The sequence below is a fragment of the Equus quagga genome, chromosome 6 (assembly GCF_021613505.1).
Source record: "Equus quagga isolate Etosha38 chromosome 6, UCLA_HA_Equagga_1.0, whole genome shotgun sequence".
In the NCBI taxonomy this organism is placed as follows: domain Eukaryota; kingdom Metazoa; phylum Chordata; class Mammalia; order Perissodactyla; family Equidae; genus Equus; species Equus quagga.
The window spans coordinates 85,044,764-85,068,918 of NC_060272.1; the positions used below are offsets into that span (position 1 = coordinate 85,044,764).

The 24,155-nt window shown below is 44.0% G+C and overlaps 1 protein-coding gene across 1 annotated transcript in view; it reads right to left on the minus strand.

Moving 5' to 3' along the window:
* The window catches only part of AOPEP (aminopeptidase O (putative)), a 332,639-nt gene that overhangs the window by 13,065 nt on the left and 295,419 nt on the right, over positions 1–24,155 (minus strand). The window contains exon 16 of the mRNA XM_046663936.1: positions 11,256–11,372. Within this exon, the coding sequence (XP_046519892.1) occupies positions 11,256–11,372 (117 nt within the window). The remainder of the gene's footprint in view (positions 1–11,255; positions 11,373–24,155) is intronic.

Here is a 24,155-nt window from a genome sequence, read left to right on the forward strand (position 1 = left end):
AGAGAGAGGGAGAGAAAGAGAGAGAGACGGAGAGAGAGGGAGAGAGACGGAGGGGGGTGGAGAGAGAGAGAGAGAGGGAGAGAGAGAGAGATAGGGAGAGAGAGAGAGATTAGTCTTTCAATCCTCTGATGACACCAGAAAGTCAGTCTCCCGTGTGTCCCAAACAGTCCCAGAGTGTGTTAATAGCCTTTAGCTTTTTAACAAGAAGGCCATGAGGGGCCAACAGACAGAGGGGACAAAGACATCGGCTGTGACAGAGATGGCACAGTTTGGGCCCTGCCCCATCTGGCACACCCTCATTTGCTCAGATGATCTGGTATGTCCACATTCCTGACCTCTCTTCTCCCAGAGTTCACCAGCCCTGGCCCCCACGGGTCACTCTCTCAGACAAGTATCTTACATCCTCTCCTGCTCATCATGCTCCCCGAAACCATCACACTTCCCTGTCTGCTTGTTTACGTATCTCATTTACACTAAAACGCAAGCTTGGTAACAAGAGGGGCCTAGTGCCTTTGGGCCATCTCGGGTCCCTATCTCAATGCCTGACACATAGTAAGCGCTTGATAAACGTTTCTGAATGAATGTACCACTTTTAAAAACTCAATGTTTTTCAGCTACTTTGAAATTATAATACACAGTTGGAAGCTATAAAATGCTTTGAAGAATGCCACCCATCCTATTTATGACAGGAAGCACTCCCCTTTCTCTTCAGTCCTTTTGATTTCAAAATTTACTGTCGAAGGGAAAAAAATCTGTCCAGGGAACGTGATCTGGGAAGCCCATTAAACCTCATTTAGAGTTCCATTTTACATCTTTAAATAGAAAGAGCAAGGCTCATGGCTTCTGTGAGTTAATAAGCCTAACACCGCAATAAACAAATCTGCTTTTTCAATTTGTGTTCTTCGATTAGATTTAACTTTCTCTAAAGTGGGTTTCCTGCTGGTGAGGGATGCTGCCCAGCAGGCCAGGAGCAGGAAGGCCTTCACAGAGCAGCTCCGCGACAGACAGCACTGCCAACAAGGATTTCGGTTACAGGCATCTACAGTGGTCCAGCATGTCGGATCTGCTCGTTCTCACGAGAAAAGACAGGCTAACAGCCAGCTGCCTGGCTGTCACACAGAGACTTCCAACTTTTGTATTTCGATTCCAGCACTTCTCCTTTTCTCTCTCACCTTTGCTGCTCCTTACACTGAAAGGGCTGCAATCTTAACTTTATTTTTTTAAACTAAGGGGAATTAAATTTACCCTATTTGCCACCACAAAGCCAGGCGAGTAAATCCCTCGGCCTGGGGCGAAGACAGCAAATGAGGTGTCGGAGGCTCCTAGCTCTCTTTCGAGGGCTCTCATTAGCCTTGCTCGAGTCAGTCCCTCAAGCTCTCGTCTTATGTTAACTGGTTATGACTGGTTACAGCAAGAGCTGTGGCAATGTGCGAAACAGGGATGGCCTAGAACCCCTGCTGGGATCATGCGCTTGACTCACACGGAGAGCGGCAGTGAGGATCCAACGTGAGGACAAACGCCAGGCATCACCCAGGAGGTGGCCTCACTCACGGATGTGCTCTCGGGCAGATTCCAGCCTTCCCCCTTTCCTATGGATATACTATTTTATTTAATGACACTAACGCTACCAAAGGCAGCTGGCTCCAAAAAGTAGAACTGGGGAGCCCAGGCTGGCTCCACCTGAAATGTAGCACGGTCTGCCGTCCTTTCCTAGCAAAGATGTGTGCCAAAAGGCAATGCATTCCAATACGTAATTCTATGATTAGGAAATAAAACACTCCACCTTCTTTCTTCATTTCCTTAACTTGTGACACATGGCTTTTGCTGAAAAAAGGACTTTCACTTTTGGCAGAGACTGTGACCATGGGTTACCTCCGCTGATAAGCTCAGACCATGGGATCCCTCTGCCCGTGCCTTCTCCTGCTTTCCTTGGGGCAGGCTCAACTCCGGAGGGCCTCACCAAGTCTGCAGGAAAGGCTTGCTGTCTCCTGAAGGGGTTTCCCTACCACCATGGTCACTCGAACCACCCTGTCATGTCAGATACTAGGAGCTGCTATTCCAGAATACCTAGAGAGCCAGGAAAAGTCATGCTCAAAAAAATAAGTATTGGGTACTGAGGATAAAAGTTGTGAATAGAAACCACTGAATTGTACACTTTAAATGGGTGAATTGTATGGTATATTAAGAATTGTTTCTCAAAAAGCTGTTATTAAAAACAACCCAAACATCAAGTTGGGGAAGGTTCTTTCAGCAAAAGGTACTATTCTACGCAGTGCGATCCTGAGAAAACTACCTGGTGTCCTGACAGTGGGGCCGGCTCTGGGCTGCTGCTTTCTGGCTGGCTGCTCCTCCACTGCCTGCAGACTCCCTGTGCTCAGCCTGGGTACCTGCTGCTACCCACAGGCGGCGGGCACATGGAAGCAGCACACAGACTGAGTAGCTCGAGAAATCATTTTAGTGCCGCCCCATAAAGTTCAGTTGATCTTTAAATAAATTTCATACTCTGACATACACACACAATACCATCATTTGCACATAAATGAGGGGCCTTTCAGTTTTAAATAATTTGAAATCCAATAGAATTGTCTTCTCTTTGCTATCATGTATCAACACAAACATTCAGAGGCATGAGGCATGAGCTGCAGGAAATCGTGTGGGATCCACAGAGCACTGCCCCCTGCAGGGCTCCTGTTCTATCTGCAACAGGTGGGTCCACAGCTGGGAGGCCACGACTCTCCAATCGTGGTGTGCCGTGGAACTAGAGGGCAAAGAAGGGGGTCCAGGAAAGACAATGGAGGGAAGAAAAGCAATGTGAGCTTTTAGGCAAAACAAGCCCTCCACGTTAGGGCACGTAACGCACACTTTACATGTGAAAGTGAGACAAAATGGCAGTGTTCACAGACAACTGCCTGCTGTCTCAGTGTGGATTTTAGCACGGAAATCTAACACACACATATTTTCATACGTAAACCACCGAGGGAAGTATAAAGAACCCAGAAGCACCAATAAAACCACACACATCTATTTCACTCTTGAGACCTGTAAGGACCAAATGAACATAAGATGCAGCTAGGCTTTGGTCCATACCGAAAGAGGAGCATCAGGGCAATGCTATTTATAAGCCCAGAAAATGTGCACGTGTCTGTATCTGAGAAAATGTGTACCGCCTGGGGGGACACAGACAGCAAGAGTCGATAACGCCCCTGAAACGTCTATACACTAGAGCCTGCTGCTAACAGGACTGGAAGCAGCAAACAAAGCACAGTGAGCGGCCAGGGGCTTTCCTGATAAAGTCCGGCTGGAACTGCAGCTGAGAGCATGCCGATTAAACGTTCTTTTCTTTCTTATTTACAGATAAATGTTAAATATTATGAATTGATTATAGTTATTTATTTAAAAAGTCCTTTAAGAAAATTAGGCATATTATGCCATCAGTGGCTCATTTATTCCTTTACCTTCATTATTTATAGATCAGTTTTTGAAAAATCCGTTTATCACAGTCCAGCAGGGGAGACTTGATTTGTTGCATGGTTTCCACAGAAAAGTTCTAGGGGCACTGAATTGACTAACAAAGAAAGAAAACTCCAAGAAAGAAATGCCTAGTGATATCCTCCTGACTTTGAAAGAATGTTCTAAAACATTAATTATATGTTTGATAAACCAAATACAACAAAGAAAGAAATGCACAAATATAACTAAAGAATTATATAAGAGCTCTGTTCTTTCCCACATCATAAAAGACAGGTGGTTTAAAAAAACAGGTATGTTTAAAGCAACTCAAGAAAATTACCTCAGCCCTGTTTTTTGAATCCATATCCCACCCAGCTGTCAAAATTCTAGGAAAGGAATTCCAATGCTGTGTCAAAGGGACAGGTACGCACCTCACAATCACTGTCTTGGCTTTCTAAAAAATGGATACAAAGTCACTATTTATATACTGTAACACCCTAAAGTTCAGATTCATCAGCATTTGACCCAATTTGCAGCCTGAGCTTGACCACAACACAGGGCCAATGAGCCAGACCCCTTATCCCTGTGAAGAAATTTTGACAAATAGCCCAACGCTGGGTATGGCAGGTGTCAACTTGCTTTTCTAGAAGCTCCCGTGCGATCTGGCCCCTCATATCTTACCCTGGAAAACCACTTTGCTTTGGCCACACATCATTCTGACTCTCCACAATGGTCTATTTTTTATGTTCAACCTGAAAATCTGCCTCTGGAACTCTGTTCCACGATGGTGCCTCCTGACAATGCAGGTGGATGGCTGGGGCCCCATACGTATGCACCCAGGGCAGCCTCCAGGAGGGATGGAGGCGATGAAGAGGCGCCTGCAGGGCCTGGAGCATCACTGAGATGAGGCCGGAGCTCTGGCACTGTTCCTCTGCTTGGGTCTCAGCGTCCTCGCACAGTCCTGTGGTCAGTGCAGGGGCCTTGGTGCCAGCCACGCAAGGCTGTCCTCACACTTCGTGATTATGGGATCTGACGTCAACAAGGCCACAGTTCTTGCCTTTATGTTACTGAGATTCTGCACTGAGGCGTACCAAAGAGGAAGGAGCACCAAGTGCAGTGCACTGCATTTTAATGAAGAGCAACTGCGGAGCATCCTGAAGTGGCAACAGAGCCCAAAGAGGTGACATCTAACCTCTCCTCTAAACTGTCCTATGAGGACAGCAAAATAGAAAGGTTGCATTTCTTTATAGTAACCAGAATACTATGGAAGAGCCACCAGGGGAGAAAAGGGGGACAAGGAGTTCTGCGTGGCAGGGCACAGACTCCCGAATGCTCTGCCGAAGACTGTCCCCTGAACAGAAGGAGCATTGGAGGCGACGGGCAGAACCACAGCCGCTGATCAATTTTAGAATTTAGAGAAATGACACCTGGCTAAATCCTTGTTCTCTGCCCTTCCCATAGGCCTCTCTAGAGGTTTGTTCATCATGAAATGCTCTCCATTCACTGGAACGACGCGTTTGGCCCAAATGGAATTCAGAAATGAGCATCAGAACTGTCAGCCCATTGTGTTCCTGGAATCACACCTTCCACCTCTGGATTTCAAATAAATGCTGCGGTGTTTTCTTTTCAAGCAAACAATAAGTTCTCTTACTAACAATGTATTAATATCCATACCCTCCCTGCGAACGTAAAACCCACCATGGGAGGTGGCTGTTTTACATGGTTTTTCAAGGGCTCTTCAGCAGAGCCAGAGGAAACGCAATGATGTGGGAAAAGGCCTGCAAGGTTGGATGTTTTTCCTTCTGCAATCAACCTTGAAAGTGTCCTTTCGGAGTAGAATGGAGACAGATGCTGGCGTGGTTTTCTCTGAGCACTAGTGGTAAAACAGGTTTGTCCGTCCTCACTAATCTGTTTCCTTAGATTTTACTCACAACTACAATTTGAACTTGCAATTCCTTCTTTTTCTTTCCTGTGAAAGATTTTGTTTCCACCTTTCTCAAGGTTACATTCCTTGGAGCCTTGGGAGAGTAAAACAGATGGCTCCGGGTGGCCCCTAAATGCTGTCAACCATTGTTCTAGCTGCTCCATTCTGTGTTGTAACCAACTCCCAGGGACTTTATTAGATGACATGAAAAAAACAGCCTTCTGTGAATCAGTTGCTGCTTTAGAGCAATGGCTCTTAACCAGCGTGATCTTGCCCTCAGGAGACACTTGCCAATGTCTGGAGACATTTTTGATTACCAAAACTGGGGGTGGGGTAGGGGTTGCTGCCAGCATCTTGTGGGTATAGGCCAAGGACGCTCACCATCCTACAACACACAGGACAGCCTCCACACCAGAGAATCATCCTGTCCAAAACGTCAGCAGTGCTAGGGCTGAGAGACTTTAATTTAGAGCAAATGTTCCTCCCCACCCCCTGGAAAAACTCACCAAGCCCCAGGATCAAGAATTCTGTGACCGGATGCTTAGGGACTCCCAGTAACTGGGTAGCTTACATTTCTTTTCTCTGTGCCAGTCCTGACAGATTAAAAGAGATAATATAAAGCTTGTTTCAGCTAAATAACAAAACTCGACCATTTCCCACCAAATGAGAGATGCTGAATCTTACATGAAATTATGTTAAAGCCACTGATGCTGACAGATGTTCTCTCGCGTCATGTTGTTAACCCGTAAAGAAGGGGTTTATGGTTCCACTTTATCCCTGAGGAGATGGGAGGCAGAGGAACCTCGGTGAGAATCCGCAGGGAGGAAGCAGGAGAGCTGGTGAGGACCTTGACATTGTCCAGTCCAGCAGTTTTCAAACTGAGGACTGGGATCCACCAGTGGGTCATAAAATCAATTTACTGCAAGCACATTTTTAAAGAAAATGAAATAGGAAATCATAGAAAATGTAAGAGTAAAGACAGTTTCATAAAGCTCTTTTTACCAGTTTGTGGTCAAAATAGCCAAAAGCCAGCAGTCTAGTCCAGGCACTGCTGTGCAGACAAGGAAAATGGGGCCCCGGAAGGATGGGTGACTTGTCTGTGGTCACCAGCTATTTGAGGCCTGGAACCCAACTCCAGCTTGTTGCTAAGTCAATGGCTTGGCTGAGACCAGGCTGAGCCTGGGCGTTTAGATGAGATCAAGACATGGAGAGCTGCTCACAAACACATGAGCAGGTCTCATCCTTCTCTTCACGTGGGGCCAGCCATGAGGGCAGTACTCCTGAAGGGAGAAGGCAGAGGTGGTGCCAAGGGGATGACAGAGACACGACGCCCACACCCTCCCACTCCAGTCTAACCCAGGAAGCCTCTTCCTTTAAACCAACAGTCCTGCCTAAGTACAGTGAGGGCACGAACTGATCTGGCTCAACCCACTTACTCTTTCAGAGCAGAGCATGCCACCGAGGGAACCTTTCTGACTGCTGCCCATCACTCCCATCCAAGTCAGACGAGACAGGGAGCTGCTGTTTCTGCGTGTTCCCAAAATTCACCTGAGGTGCGACCCCAACTTTGAAGTGCTCAATTGTAGTCTGTAGAAATAACGCTGCTTCAAGGTCAGTTGTGGGGTTCTTGGGAAGGAGGTCACAGAGCCAAGTTCGTGGATCCTTGCCTCACTACCATGGGGCAACTATTTTTATAGCTTAAGAGACCCACTAGGGAGGGGAGGAAATTCATTATTTTAAAAAGAGCAAAAAAAGATCTTAGAAAGTATCTTTTGTTGCAAGAATGAGTTATCCAATATATTTTTATACTCTCTTGGTTCTTTATTTGAGCTAATATGCTCAAAAACCGTAGACAACATATTTCCATGAACTTAGTTTTTCTTCAGCTTATTTTCCATGCTGGCACATGGTTAGTAGTTTCTTTGATTCAGGATATAGAAGATGGTTGACTCTCGTAGTTAGCTTTATTTTCCAGGCTGAGGAATACAAATGTCCCCCATCAGTGCCCACTTTTCAGATAGGTGCAATGAGAGTGGGCAGGCAAGGCATGAAATGGCTGCGATGACGCGCTTTACTCTCCCAGCTTCTTCTTAGATTTGTCCTCATGCACTTTGCCTTTCAGATCCTGAACACTTGGCATCCCTTCCCTGAGAACAGACCTGTGCATTCACAGCACCAGTGGTGCAGGCACGGAGGACAGGGGAACGGTGCTACCCTGACGTGCAGCCAGCCAGCAGGCACGGAGGACAGGGGAACGGTGCTACCCTGACGTGCAGCCAGCCAGCAGGCAACAGCAGACTAGGTGCCATGCTTTGCTCAGAAACCCCGACCAACACACCAGACGTTCTGTGAACACAACCGAAACACAGGAGCAACACAACTACTAAAAATACTGAGCTACTAAAGAGAATAATTAACAGTAAACTTCCCAGTGGGATTGCGCCAGCCAACCCACACACTGAGAAGGGAGGGAAGGGACAATGGGAACAACAGCAAGAAAGCTGACGCAGCCACTGAGCGGAGGCCCCTGACTCATCGCAGGATGGACTCCTCACACTGCTGAGAGCTTTGGGTGACATATCAAGAATACACTGCTCTGCCAACTAGAGTTTTGATGCACACTGGCCATTCGGGGCCCAAAGAGCCGAAGACGCCACTTAAAGAGCTCTGGAAGCACTACTGCAGCAGAAACAGAGCAGTAGGCTCACCTCGTCAAAGTGCCTTCACACACATGCTGTCAGGAAACAACCAGTCCAAGCGAGAGTGAGGGAGCCTTTCTATGTGTCTTGGAAATATGGGGGAATACCACCCCACCCCTCCTTGTCATGAGCACTCCCTGCTCTGTGCTGGAGAGATCCCCATTGTCCTGGGGCTACAGTCTTTCTGCACAGACGTCTAATTCAACCCTGTGATCCCAGGGCCTGGCAGCATCCTGAACAAGGAGCAGCAGGGCCAGAACCCACCAGGAAAACCTCTCCAGAGCCATTTCCCACAGGGACGCTCCATATACAATCTGCCACATGCCAGTATCTTCAGACAGCTTTCAAATGATTGCTATTTATTACATATTTAAAAGCCCGGATAACGATTGAGAGGGACACTCCTTATTTGTTTAGTCAAGGAAAAGCACCCAGAATAGTCAGAATCCTCAAGACTTTTTACACCAAATAACAATTCTTTCTCCCATGAAATGTTCTGTCACTTAAAATAAAGGCAGATGGTTATTCAGCTAAATTCCTGCTAATCAGTGTCACAATAAATCACACTTAACTAATAAAGTTTCTAGAAAACACCCTGGTTGGCCAAAATCCTGTTGCTTTTCTGGTTCTGAATGACATTTCAAGGGAACTTCACAGTGTGATAAGCTGTCAGTGTAACTAACTACATGCCAGGACCTCAGAGGGCCTGGGAAGGAGGGAAGGCAACCGCACATTGTTAAAATAAAATCCCAAACGTGCACCTCAGCCTCAAGGCCCTCCTTGATCTAGCCCCTGCCCATCTCTGACCTCAACTCCGCAGGCCAGAGCAGGGGTCAACAAACTCCAGACGGGGCAGGCCAAATCAGCCCGCGGCTAGGAGTGGTGTGTATGTTTTTAAATAATTTTAAATAGGAACAACAACAACAAGAATTATCTTGAGGTGTGATAATTCTATGTAATTCAAGTTTCAGGGTCCATGAACAGTTTTACTGGAATACAGGTACGTGTATTCTCTAAGTACGGTCTATGGCAACTTTCTCACTACAATAGCAAAGCTGAACAGTTGCAACAGAAACCGTATGGGTTTCTTTACAGAAAAAGTTTGCTGACCCTATACTAGCACATGGCGAGCTCGTACTTTTGCACACATGCTGCCCCCTCAGTGTGCAAACCAGCCCTCGCTCCCTGGCTTTGTATGCCCAGCTCCTTCTCATCCTTAGATTCTGGCTCAAATGTCCCTTTCTCTGAGTGGCCTTCCCTGAATACTCTATCTAGGGACACCTAGCCCAACTTCACCCTCTGTATCTCCTTCGTAGCTCTTATCTGAAATTGTGTTGTTCGTTTTCTTATCAGCCGTCTTTCTAGAAGAACATAAGCTTCCTAAGGATGACCCTGGCCTGTGGTGTCCATCGTTGTACCCCCAGTGCCTGGCAAAGTTAAGTACTTGTGGACTGTATGAACACTGACCACACTAGTGATATAACCTGAGCTAAGCCATCCTCAGGCCCCAGTCTCGTGTCATCAGACATCCGAGCTGCAGAGACTGCCCTTGCTTTGGGCATCATGGTGTAGTCTGCGAGATGTAAGACAAGCAACCAGATAAATAAAGCCTGTTATACCTCTCAAAGGTTTAAGAGGATATATATAACAAACCAGTTGAAGAGTAAGTTAAGAACATCTGTGTTTTATGCCAGCAGGAAGGGGGGAAACAGGGCCTACCACCTCACGGCTTCTGGGCACGAGTGACAGGTGCCCAGTGCCCGCTTTGATCTTCCTGCCTTCATCTGTCCACTGCCCATCACAGGGGCCTGGCACTTCAGCGGTATTCAGGGCTGATTAAAACATAACCTCATGCCTACAAATAGAAACCTCTTTTAAACACTAATTAAAAATAACAGGCTGGCATTTGGAAACTTTTATAAACAAAAATATAAGAGCCGAAATAAACAGCAACAGTGGCACGTCTGATCTATGTTCAGGGGGGTAGAAAGCTACATGTGTCTTCTCTCAGGTTTTTTAATTAACTCCTGAATGTAAGGGGCTTTAGAATGTCTAACAATATCCCCTCTTCCCTTTTAATCTAATAGTGAGTTGGCTTTTCTCAATTTACTCCAGTTTAGTGGTAATGAAATTAGTTTTAATAACATTATATTTAACGCAACACATCCAAAATATCATTTTGACACTGTAATGAATAAGAATAAATTGAGATATTTTGCTTTCTTCATTTTTTATACTACGTCTTCAACATCCACTGTGCATTTCACTCACAGCACATCTCAATTCAAGACAGCCATATATCAAGTGCTCAGCAGCCACATGGCCTAACAGCCACCATACTGGACTGTACGGTTGTTAAATGTTCAGTTATCTTTAATAGAACACAAACCAAATTTATTTGCATTTTAGAAGTTTCATATAAAAGAGCTTCTCTCTTTTGTACGGTTGTTAAATGTTCAGTTATCTTTAATAGAACACAAACCAAATTTATTTGCTTTTAGGAGTTTCATATAAAAGAGCTTCTCTCTCTTTGACTGTGTGCTTGTTTTTTGCATAGGATGACTAAATACGTTAAATATTTATTATTTTATATATATACATACATATATATTATAACTCCTGGAACTCGTCTTAGGATTCACACTGCATTCTTCACAATAAGCTAAAAGATATTAAAGACCACATCATATTGCTTTCCCACAAGCATCCAAGTTTGCTTTTCAAACCACGGCTGTTAGATTTAGTTTTCATTTCCTTTACACATGGCTCCTTTCCCGCCCTAACTGAAGGCAACCAAGAAGCTCTAGCACATCTGAGCCAAGTTTCCGTAACGTGCAACAGGACGGCGCCACGATTGTGCACAAGATGACTCGCCTGAGTCTGTAACTCAAAAACACTCCACTCTGCCTGCTCACTCCTCTAGGAGACTCTTGACTGTCTTTATGACTTAAGAAGCAAGAGGGGAAAACTTAGGGCCTCGAAATACCCCAGGAATAACCAGGATCAGAGGCCCCTGCTGGAGTGAGCACAACCAGGGAAGCAGTTGACACTTTGCTCAAAGCAGCTGCTCGTCACTCATAAGCGCCCGGCATGGGGTGCTGCTAATGGAAAAGGCCGTTTCAGCAGTTTGAGATCCAACAGGACCATCACTCTTCACCAACAGTGAGGGCGTTCCCGGTTACCTCTGCATCCTGCTCAGGGAGGTGGTACGTCCTCTCGAGGCTTTGCAGAGTTCGGGGCTTCAGGGTCTTCTGCTCCAAGAGACACTCCAGAAGCCAGACCAGCTGGTCTGGAAGAAGCTAAGGGCAAAACCAAACACCTTGTGAACATGCCATTCAGCTTACAAGAAATTAAACCCAAATGTCTAGACAGATCCAGGGAAACCTGGGCACTTGCAGCAGCTGCTTCAAACACGGGACACTGTGGACCTGACTTTGGTAAAACCACAGGGTTTACAACTGGGACCTGATTAAACCCTATTTTCTAAGACTTTTCCTGTCAGCTCTATATTTAGAGCAGATCAAAACTGTATTTATCTTTTTTTTAAGGTGTACGATGTGACGATTTAATATACACATACATTGTGAAATGATAAAAACTGTACTTAATAATGAATATTATTATGGCTTATTAGATTCCTTTCTTTATGGCATGCATAGGTCAAAAAAAGTCATTTAGCTTAGACAAAGATTCAAGAAGCCATCTGATCTTAGGCAAACACGTGGAAGTTTAACAGAAATAAGAAGCAGCTTTCAGATTTCCTGCTTTACCATAAAAATCTTGCAAATGTACACCAAGAAATAAAGAGCATGTAGTGAAACAAGAACCATGTCTCACAATCCATCCCTTATAAAAATCATGTTTATTATTCCATTAAAAAATAAAAAGTGGTCGTACACGTGATCATACATGTAAGTATGTATGAACATACACACATGGTCACCCATAAGCTGAGTTTTCACACAGGGTAAGTAAAAAATGGTGCTACCAGTAACGGGAAAAAAGAGAGGGGTATGGTTCTTATACGGTACAAAAATAATGCAAGCTAATTTGTGAACAAACAATATTTGGAAAAATCCAAGAACTTAAACTATCTGTCTTATTCACTATTATACTGCAGTTCTAACACAGCCCCCAGCACAGAGCAGCTCTCAAATAAACTGTTAATGGAGGGCAAAAAAATCACTTTAAGATACATCTCGTAGGAATGAAAAATATGTTATAAAATCAAGGTTTTAAAACTACTACTGCAAATTCCACTCTTCTCTGCATTTAGCTTTTCTCTATCCCCGCTTTTGCCCAGATAATGTTTGTCAACGAAGCCAAATTTACAGGTCTAGAAATCAATACTAGAGCAACAGAATGTTCATAAGAACACTTGGACTTTAATCCCCACTTTCTGTTACTCTAGAAGAAATTTAAAAATTACTGGCTTCTCTCTCCACCTCCTCTTTACCTTCTGCCCTCAAGTATGCGCACTGCCCCACCCCCCTCACAGACACACACACACACATGCACTTTTCTAAAACACGCTCACATTTCTCATATTTTCTCAGCTTGCCCTTGCAAGTTCTAACAAAACCCCCACTTCCCTATAGACAGACATGGATGCACATCACTTGATCCTTGATCCACCTAAGGGTCATTCTGTTGATCCTCCCCAGGCTGACAGGAGAAACAGGCGCCTTCAGCGAAAACAGAGTTACAGACAGCATGGCCCTGCGAGGTTCCAACTGAGAACAAAACACTGGTCTTCCACTTTCTATAGTTTCACATGCATGAGGCTATGTCTGTGATATTAAATCTGCTGTTTTATAAATGAGGCCAAATCCAGGACCGCCAGACTCTGGGGAGCCTCCTCACCCATTCACACCACATGCACTTCGCTGGTGGGGACTTGTGGGGTGTGACAGGCAGACAGAGGATTCCTACCCAGCCTCTGGAGCCCCTGACCAGGCAGCAGAGCCGAGACTGTTCAGTCTTTCTTGTGGCCCCTCCTGTCCTGGCTCCGTCTTCTCAGGCTGCGCCCAGTCGCCCAGCACCCAGGCCTGACAGCACGCTCCTTCAGCCCTCCTTGCCCCTCATCGTGCCCTGCAGCCTCCTTCTCCAGATCTTCCTCACAACGTTTCAAGAGGACCCTTCTCTAGTGGAGGCTAAGCCTTCAGCCCTGGCTCTGAGTTCTCCTAAGACCACTCCCCAACTGCCCTCCTGCACCTGAACCCTCTTCATGGAGCCTGCCCTCTCTCCCTACTTCCCTGTCCAAAGTGCACTCCGTGTGGCGCCCACCCCATGATGGCCAGGCCTGGGCACCGGTCGGGCAGCAGCCCACTGCCTCTACAGGGGCTGCAGAGGGGAGGGCCCCAGACTAGGCCAGTGGCCCATCCAGCCCTGCACCCCCGCAGGCACTCTCAAAACCAGTCAGGAGCACTTCCTCTGGCAGTCAATCCCAGGGCAGCAACAGCGCGATGCTGAGGCCACGTGGGAGGCAGGAAGATGGCCTCCTGGGGAAGGGCCCAGCCTGACAGAGAAGGGACTCAGGCAACCAGGCGCCTGACACAGCCCAGAACAGCCGCGGGCCGGGGGTGGGGACCTTGTTCCTAACTATATACAGCAGGAACCAACTCTGCCAACTTGCAGAGTCACAGGGAAGGAAAGAGGAGACAGAGAAGCATCTCCCTATTACGTGCCTGCGCTTACAAAAAGGCCTATTGTTAGAACTCAAGTCTGTGATTTGGTTTAAACTAGAGACGCTCACAGAGGAAAGAAACCCCTGAGTAAGGTGACCAGCTTGGTCCTCAACTTACCCCAAAGGGGTTTAACCAATAAACACAATCCCAGTTTAAAATCGAAGAAGTACTAATATGTGAACCTATCAAACCATCTGGATTCATACTTTTAGATCTGTTTTCTTCTAAGCAGAAAGTTCACGCAGTACCACAGAGAAACAGAACCAAAAGGATCACGGGAAGTTTCTGTCCTCTCCTAATTTTACACAATGGAAACATATTTCAAGTGAAGCCCTCACTTAAGATGGACAGCTGGGACAGAAGGGGGGGCCTTTGCGGTTCCCTAGTAAGTTTAATTCCGTCTAACTGGAGAGAGGTAAGGAGCGGGTGCGCACACCCCGCAGGTGCCCCTCCTCCTCCCGTCGGCGCCGGACAGCCTGCTGCAAGAGCCAGCCTGCTCAGGGGCGGGCACAACACACGCGGGACCCACACAGAGACGTGAGAACATTCCTCCAGGGTGCCGAGTCCTGCTGGTCCCACTCTTCAGAAGGGACTTGTGTAAATGGCTCTCACTGAGTATACAACTGCAGCCATCTGGCTTTCAACGGGGACTCTTCTAATTCACGGGAGGAAAAAGGAGTTTCTAAACAATAATAAAAGTAGAGAAAATCAAATGCTACTTTAGTACGCAGACAGTATCTTTCATTCACAAATAAGCAAGCATTACATAGTTTTTACATGAGATCACAGACCTTGAAAAGAGGATATTAAAGCAAAAATGTGGGAAGTAGCTGGCTTTAATACAGTACATTCTCCTTGTAAAATAAACATGTATTCCCTGTAAAGCCATCCTACAACGAAAATGTTTGCAAAGCAACCGACAGATATCACACAGGAGCAAACGTGCTCAGGGAGCGCTGAGCGCGACCGCCCTGGCAGCTGGCGTGGCGGCAATGGGAAATGTTGTGCGGCATGCTGCTCCCCCAGGTCGAGACCAAATTCAACTTCCCAGGACTTCCAGGCCAACCGTGTTCTAACACAGCGGCACTGAGGGAGACAGCACACGTTTCAGAGCATTCGCTCCTGAGAAAGCAGCTCCTTTAACACAAAGAGAGCCTGCCTTGGCTGCTGAGGATCTAACAGTGCCCACACCCAGTTCAACAGTGACAGGAAGAGAAAGTCCTTTCCTTTGCACAAACAAGGAATTCATGACGGGGTTATGTTTTCTGTATGGAAACCAGCTTGGTATTTTCTAAAACACACCTGTCTCAGAAACTTAGACAAAACAAGACTATGGGTGCCAAAGCCATGTGAGCACTTGGAACAGAACTTGACAGAGCTGTAAAACATACCTGAACACAAAGAAGAAAACGGTGACGGAGGTCAGTCAATACAGATGCTATGTGTTAAGGATTAAGAAGTCTGTCTTCTTGCTCTAAACAGGGAGAATTCCATAGTTGCTAATTACCCAGAAATGTACAAAGAGAAAAAAGTCTACCTGATATTTTTCCCAGTCAACTTCAGAGGCAAGCTGCACAACTTTAAATGGTTTTAAAGAGTTTCTACAGAGGGTCTTTGAAAGAAAATATGAATTTTCCAAACCCACCCTCCTAATCAACAAGCAGCACAAAGAAAACAAACCCTGACTCTTCCAGAAGCCTCTTACTGCTGTCATGGGGGGCATCACTCACTCCCAGCAGACCACCCACGCAACTGAGGCCCTCCACCACTGCCTCCATTAGCAGGAGGCAGAAAAGGCCCGCTGGCCTCCTAGATCAGAAAACATCCCCCGCGCGTCTCACCACTTGCCTTCCACAGGCAGGACCTGACACAAGCACCCGACACAAGGAACCGGCCATGCGGACATCCAAGTCCCATGGCTGCACTCCTCCAAAAGCAAAGGAGGGCACCTCCCCTCGAGACCCAGCTGGCGCACTGCAGCCACACACGACGGGAGTCTCTCTGAGGCTGGCAGACAGGCCGAGCCCGGGACTGACAGTGGCGTGAGTTCCATTATGACCCCATTATCACTCTGGGATCTGTGCCCAAACGAAGCGAAGCCTGCTTCCCCCCTGATGCCACTTCCTTTCATCCTGGCTGGAGACTAACAGCGGATCAACAGGGCAAGACACAGGACACCACTTCAACTTACAGCAAGGCCTCCCTCTCTTTCAGTCTGTCTGGAATACACAGAAAGATCGATTCTTCCCAAAAATGGTTAAAAAATGCTTAAGGAGCATTCTTCTTCCAGAAAAGCATTCTCTGCTATATTTGTCTATGTTACTACGGCAAGAACTGTTTACACGGAACAAAAACAGAAGAAATGGGGGAGGGAGAAAAATCTCAAATTCTCCTGTATGCTGGAGACTTGCTGGCTCAAATTCAACACAAGCAGGGTCCAAACCAGAACTGAAGCAGCTGACCTTTGAAAGTCACAGGCTTTCCGGCACAGGGGCACAAGAGAGACAGCAGTTTTCCCTTGCCCCTGGATTAAAAAGGTAATCCCACAGATACAAAATGTCTTTGTTACAAGACTTCCCTAAGGTCTACAAATTCCTTTCTACTCTTCCCAGAAAACACAGCCACCACACTATATACCCCCAAGTGCCCCACAATCCACAGGTGTAAGAGCAAACAGTTCCCATCCATATGGCTTTCTCATTAAGGGCAACGAGGAACTCCGACCACAGGACGCGTGACAGAACTTTAAACCAAGTCATCTTTCGGACACTGCTCTGAACCAAAATAAAACAAAATGAGTAAAAATCTCTAAGTTGTGCAAATTTTCATATGATGATTTTTGAAAATGGCCTAAAATTAAGACATAAGTGACAAAGTTCCTCAAAACAAGAGTTCTTCTTCCTCACACAACCCCACAAAGAAACAGAAAATCCTGAGTATCAAAACTAGGGCACAGCTGACCTCCCTCCCCACAAGCTGGCCAGGACCACCACGGGCACATCAGTGTGAGTGTACGGTCTTCTTTCACCGTCACTTTCTTAATGACACACATTACTAAGTGACAAAAATGAACTATTTAATAATACGTACATAGGCAAGTGTCTGGCCAGGAGCTGTTGTCAACTAGGATATGACGACATAATTGAAATATTTTTAGTCTACACTAGTAACTTGTACAGAAGGAAAAACAAAATTGGTTTGCATTGCTACCAAAAACAAAGTGAAAAACTTACAAAAGAAAAATCATTCTTCAAATGTTGAAGCAAAAACTAATACATTTTAAAGAATTGCCACATTTAAGAATAGAAGTCTATAAGTACATATTACTCTGGGGACACAAATGTGATTTGCCAACAAATGAAAGTCACCAAATAAAATAATTAAAAGTGAAAATAATTTTCTTCAGAATCAATTAATAAGCATATACTGGTCCAGCATAATCAGTTATTTTTGATTATCAAACATCTTTAGAGAATATGTCTGTAGTCAAATTTGAGGAAGAAAATTCAAGCACAAGCAAATATTCATATAATTCATTTCTCATAGAGAAAAAAAGCTATTTTCTGTATTTTGGTGAAACTACTCTAACAGCTATGGTTTAAAAATATTGCACTTTTGAGCCAGGGTTTGGTCACGGTGCTTCCAAAGTAACACTGCAGTGACTATAACAGACACCACTGTTAACAAACAGAATCTGAAACAACTTATCGGCATAAATTATTCTCATGTTTCTATATTATAAGAGTCAAATTTTCACGTACTAACATTTCCCTATACTTTTGTAAAAGTATTACCCAAACTATATGTAATCTGACACAAAATATATTATTTAAACTACATAAAATACAATCCTCTTGTCAACTCTTAGAACCACCTGTACACTAATGGTTTATGTTATTACACATTTTGGAAAACAAATCTTTGTAAACATCAAATTGGAAATTTCCAAGTGTTTTACAAGAGATGATCTGCCTCCCCAACCCAGGAACCTGCCAGACCAATGGCCAAAGGGGCCAAAAGAAGACCATTTGTGATCTGAATTTTATGCTTCTCAAGCAAACCGTCATCCATGAGGAAGAAACCACAAGTCCCTAAGCAGTTCAGTCCACTCATTCTGCCATGACGGTAACGCACGCTCCACGCGGGGCTTGTTTAAGGCTTGCCAAAGACTCTGCAGCACCTAACAGTATCAGAGAATACTTCTAATTTTTCTTGTATTCACAGGCTTTTTAAAAAAAATACTAATCTGCTTCTTTTCACTTCCTCAAAATTAATGCTCTTACCTAAGGTAACAACATTTATAACTGAGATCTTTATCTTGAGTAAGAGTACACATTTCATGAACCTGAGTTCCTATGTTATAAATACTAATATTTTCTAACTCAAAAATTGAGTTGCATACTAACTAATTTATGACCCCCTGAAGTCCAGCATATGAGTACACCTTGATTGGGAATACCGTCAGCTGGTTCTGTGTCTCAAAACTGAGGCTATGACATATAACCACGCAGTGGAATACTATGCAACTATTAAAAAGAATGGGATGGAACTGTTTCTGTAATATGGTAAGATGGCAAGAAACATTATTAAGGATGGGGAGAGAATTAAGAATACAATGTTGAATATGGTTGAATTTGTGTAAATAACTTTCTAAAGATATATAAAAGAGAAATTAAAAAACTCTGTGTCAACCTTTTCTCTGAGTAACCTACGTGAGCTGCCTGGTCTTTTTCTTTTCTCCCTTTTCTTCTGCCTCCAGCTCAAGCTGAACTATTTTTCTTAAATCATGTTAAAAACATTTCTCAATAATTTACTTAATGGAGAGAAGATCTGCTCTATAAAGAAATTCAATACTGCAATCTAATCTAAGCACTGAAATGCATAAATGATTCAAGCACATGCTAACGAAGTGCTGAGCTGGCAAGCTGGAGACCAGCAGCTTCTGTAAAGCAGGCCCAGTTTGTCACAGCAGAGGCCCTAGCAGAAGTGTACCCCAATAAATCTATCAGCAACCCTCTATTCTTGGTTATAAGAATAATATTTTAAAATAACATAGATCTCAAAAGTTCTGATTTCAATACTTCCACGTAAAGATGAATGCTAATACCATTAAATAGAAGACATTAGTTGTGTGCGAGCAATGCTCAAATACTAGAAGAATTTTAAATTTGCCAAATGCTTTGCAAATATATATATGAAGCATTGCATCAGTCACATGCTCAGATTTTTATGTTGTCATTTATAATAAAAGTGAACTATCAAATATTTTCAGATTTTTCCAGGGGAAAAAACAGTAATTGTAATTTAATCTAAACCCAGAATTTCTTCCTATCTTTCTCTAATTTCCTATATTACCCTCAATATATCAAAATCAGATAAACAGTGTGGGATTATTTATTACAAATTTCATAGTTTTAGTAAATAACTGTATCAATATTAGATTCATTTAACATTCAGTTGAATTTATTTTATATAGCCCTACAATCCTGGGGCCAGCTCTGGTGACCCGGTGGTGTAGTTTGGTACGCTCTGCTTTGGCGGACCAGGTTTGGTTCCCAGGCACAGACCTACACTGCTCTATTAGCAGCCACGCTGTGCTGGCGGCCCAAATACTGAAAAACAGAGGAAGACTGGCACAGATGTTAGCTCAGGGTGAATCTTCCTCAGCACAAAAAGAAAGAAAGAAGACTGTACATTTTTAAGGCAAGTCCTTAAGGACGAGAACCCGATCTTGCTCATTTCATGTGCCAGCTGCTCCATGCCTGATACTCACGTTTACCAAATGTAAATAAAGGACTTAATGCCCAACACAGTTAAGATGGAGTAACACAGTAAAAATGACTGCAAGAATAGCTGTCGACCAACAATCCAGAGGTTTAAGTAAATCTGTTAAAAGAAAATTTATACAGCTATGCATGAAAATTCAGTCCAGAAGGTATTCTGACTCCTAAACTAGAACAATGTCAAAAAGTACACACAGATTTATCAACTTAAAAAGTTTTATAAACATCCTATATAATAATAGATGTGGTACATGATTCTTATTTTAAAAACTAATGGTAAAATGAGTGAAATGCCTCTTCAGTTGAAATTGACGGTAATCAATGAAATGATGGCTCTGCAATGTTTTTAAAAAGCTAATAAATAAGTCAGATTGTATGAGAAAGAGCTGTAACAAGCTATTCTGCTCCCAGGGCACCAGCTCAACAGTATCTCGAAGAGGTCTGTCCCTCTGCCCCCCAGCCTCCTTGTTAAAACTTCTTACCAAAGATTAAGCTTTTTCGAAGTAACAAAACTAACAGTTTAAAAGAAAAGTAAAAGTAATCCACAAAAGCATTTTAGACATGATGATACTAAGAAGAGTTGCAAAGTGAGAAAAAGACAAGAAACAGAAGCAGGGAGAAACTAAGTCAACCGCCCTGGCCCTCAGCTTAGACAGCCGACTCCGGCATGGACATACACATGCAGGGAATGTAATTTACAAACAAGTTTCACTCTGGGGTGTTTATTCTGCTCTAAAATACTAACATTGCATTACTCCTAGTTCCTGTCTTTGCTTCTTCAAAGGCACATGGTGAAAACAACATAAAAATCTTTTTGGTTAGATTTTATTTTCCAATATTCTTTCTATATTTTCTAGCAAATCCAAACTAAGCATAAATTTTAGCCATACTTCTACAATTTGTTGTGGTTTCTGTCATAAAGTTGACAAAGAAACGGATCCTTAAATATACGTCTAGCCAACCACAACTGAAGAGAAACTGCGAGGGTGCGAGGTGGAAGAGACTGAGGAGTCGAGCTACATGAATCAATGCTGGAAAAATAAAAAAACAAAGTGGTTTTTATTCAATAAAAATGTGTTGAGAGGACTGTACAATTTACTGTCCAACGTCTCTGTTTTCTCACAAAATGATTTAAGGTATATAAAGCACAGGCGTCAGATTCCGCTCCAATTCTGCACCCTTTTGGATTCTAGTCCAGACATTTTATACCCCGGATTAACTCTGAACAGTTTTATGAGGAACAGAGAAAAGAATTAACTTAAGAGTCACCTCTACACTTACAGAAATTCACATTATTGAAAAAAATACGGACTTAAGAACTTCAGGAAAAAGGAAAGGCAGAGAACAAGCTTCACATACTTTCAAGAAATGTTTCCTTCATTTTTAACCTCTCCTTTTCGCTGCCTTCCACCTCAATCCCAGCTCGTCTGAAGGGAATGAAAGCTCACTAGGCCAGTATTTCGTATGAAGAAGAAATGGCTGTTTCGTGGGTGCACATCACTGAGAAGGTGAAACAGACAGGCAAACGGGAAACAACAATAAAACCACAGGGATAGCAAAGACGCCAGGTTTGTTTACCCCAAAGTTGAATGGTATGTACAAATGGCTGAATAATTCATAAGTTACTGTGCTTCCCATCAAATAGGAACTAAACAGGTAGATTGAAATAGAAGTACTATAAAAATGTTCTTTTAGGGCAAACTGTCCACTTTACTGATGTGAGAGTTGAGACATTAAAATGTCAAGTCCACTGTGAGAGCCATCTTGGACTCACGGCCCAGAGCAGCCTGACAGTGATACAGAAGCAGGAAACCTGAAATTTGGCCTTGATTGCTGCCACGGAAATATTTTCTTATGTGAATTCAAGCACTTGAAGGTCAATCAACAGAAGTGTGTCTTCAAAGACGCAAAACAGATACTTATTAACCATGGGACTAAAATTCATGGATCTAAAATCCTAACATTGCTAACCATGGATCTAAAATCCTAGTCCGTCTGAGACCTACCAACATCTTTCCATTGGCGTTGGTACGAACATGATTAAATCTAAGATGTGTTTTCTAGTAGCAATCTAAAATCTCAAGTATGTGCAAGTTATTCCTAATGGACTCCTAAAGAAATTTCATAAAAACTGTAGCTGAGTTTTAGCATGTAAGAAAAATTCAGTATTACTTTATCGGAATAATACACTTTTACAGCACAGAACAACTTTTGGAAATTACAGGAAATGTTAAGATATTTCTAAATTTTCTGTCTGTTCAGTCAATTTTAACAGAGAATAGGCTATGGAAAACCAAACTTTCCCTTCCCTCTGCATCCCAATTATGAGTTAATTTGGAATTTATCTTAAAAAAAAAAAGAGGTAGCAATGAAACATGGTTTTATGTAAGGTTTTAGAAATTTTTCTTACATAATTAAAACTAAAAAGAAAAACTTTAAAACAATGTTTACTCTCCGCATTTTAACAGAATTTCTGCTACTTTGCTTTTAATGTCAAAATTACAACATACCAGTTAAAATCTACACATTCTATTTCAAAGTGGAATGGACTTGTTTAAATCAAATTAACTTGAAAAACCAGTGATCACAGATCCCCCCCCAAGTGAAAGGTGGATATACACAGATTTTAAAATGATTAAATGCGAGCTGACAGGTTTAGAACCACTCCCCCCCCCCACCCCCGATTTTAAAATGTAGGGCCTCATCTCAGAACTTTAAAAGTAATAGTTACCTTTGAGACAGAAATCAAAAATGAACAGGCTGCTCCTTCAGGGCAACCCAAACAAAGTTCTCTTTAGAGTCAAAGTTTAAAACGTGGCTTCTTTTATTGTCTGTGGTTAGCCGTCTGGCATTTAGTCTAGTTTCCGTCTAAGAACGTTTGCTAGGAATTAAGACCAAAGACCAGAACCCCTGTAGATCAGCACACACCCTTTGACAGAAGACGAAAGAGGAGAAGAGTTCTCTAGAGAGTAAGGTTGAAGGCGGCTCCAGCGTGAAGCAGTCATTTTCGCTACTCATTTCCCCCTGGGGTGGTCCTTATTAAATGAGCTTTCTCGAGCACATCAGAAAGTATTTGTTTACCTGGTCTTTTTTCCTTGAAGGCTCGGTAAAAATAGCATAAAAAGTTACAATACGGATGCCCACGCCCTAGAATGCACTCTGAAAGTTTAAAATGTTTCCAAGCACTAAAGCGTCAAGACAAAGAACAGCCCGTCGGAAGCACCCTACCGTATCTTTGAAGGCAACTAGAAATCCCATGCGCATCAAGTGATAGCGGCAGGGTAGTGGGAATGCACACTCCACAGACTGGGCTGTGAGCAAGGAAGGGCAGGATTATGAAGCAGAACGAACGATGGTGAACCAAACTTGGCTTTCTTTGCTGCTAAAGCTCATTCGGTGGAAAGACTGAGGTCCAAAAGAGGAAAATGAGAAGGGATTTGGTAGACGGAGAAGCAGCCGTCCTGGTTCTCCTAACGAACACCAGCTGACGGCGCCGGCCGCCCCGCAGCCCGGCCCGGAGGAGGAAAGCGGCTTACTTACTGGGGCTCCCGTGGGGCGCGGCCGGAGCCTGGAGTCCGCGGCGGCCGCCCGGGCGCCGGCTGATATCCCCCGCGGCCGCCGCGCCGCCCCTCCTCCCGGGCCAATCCCGGAGAGGCGCCGCGCCCGGCCCGCCCCGCCGGCAGCGGGTTCCCACCGCGCGCCCTGCCCTGCCCTGCCCAGCCCAGCCCCACCCGCCCCACGCCGCCCGCCAGTCAGCTCCCACCCAGGCATTACTCTAATTAGAAGTTTTCGTCTCACAGTTGAACAATGCACGAACCAGTCCTAACATAGCTTGCAATTCAAATAGCTTTCAGAACAAAGGCAATCATAGCTGTAGCAATTTTTCCTCTAATTTATAGAATGCGAAGACTTTCTCTCGTTGCACAGCGGACCAAAAAGAAAAAAGTTTAACCTCTACTGTACATGCCATTTCACAAGGATATTAACATTTCTGTGGAAAAACACCAGACCATGCCAGCTACAACTGACAAAAAAAGAAAAAGAAAAACCACTGTTTCAAAAACATGAATGTTGAACTTGTAAGTTTGGTCCCTCCTGCAGAACAAATGTCCCGGGATCACCTGGGGCAAAGGTGCAAGATATACAGAGATATAGGAGGGCTGTTTTCCTACAGTTTATAGATTATGGGAATAAAAGGCAAGCTCCCCAGGGCATCTTTCTCAGTGAACAATCTGCATAATTCTCCATTAGTACTGGTGGAGGTTGCTAATTGTTCACACTAATAATCAGCTGAGCAGCTACTTGTCTGTCCAAAGAGGAAAACACCAAATGCCAGAATTCAGTTTCCTGGGTGCAAGGACCGCTGGAATGCCTAATGACTGGCATCTTCACCGGAAACAACCAGAACATCCCAACAGCACACAAGAGGCCAGTCTTGTTTCCAATCTTAAAGTAATCCCAGTAGATACAGGTCACCAGAACAAATTCCAACAACAAAATCAAAAACTGCAACTACTATCGACTAGAACAACTATTTCCAAGATTACACAGAAATTTATTTATCAGGAGTAAGTGAACAGCAGCCATTTCTTGAAGATGTACTTCACAACAA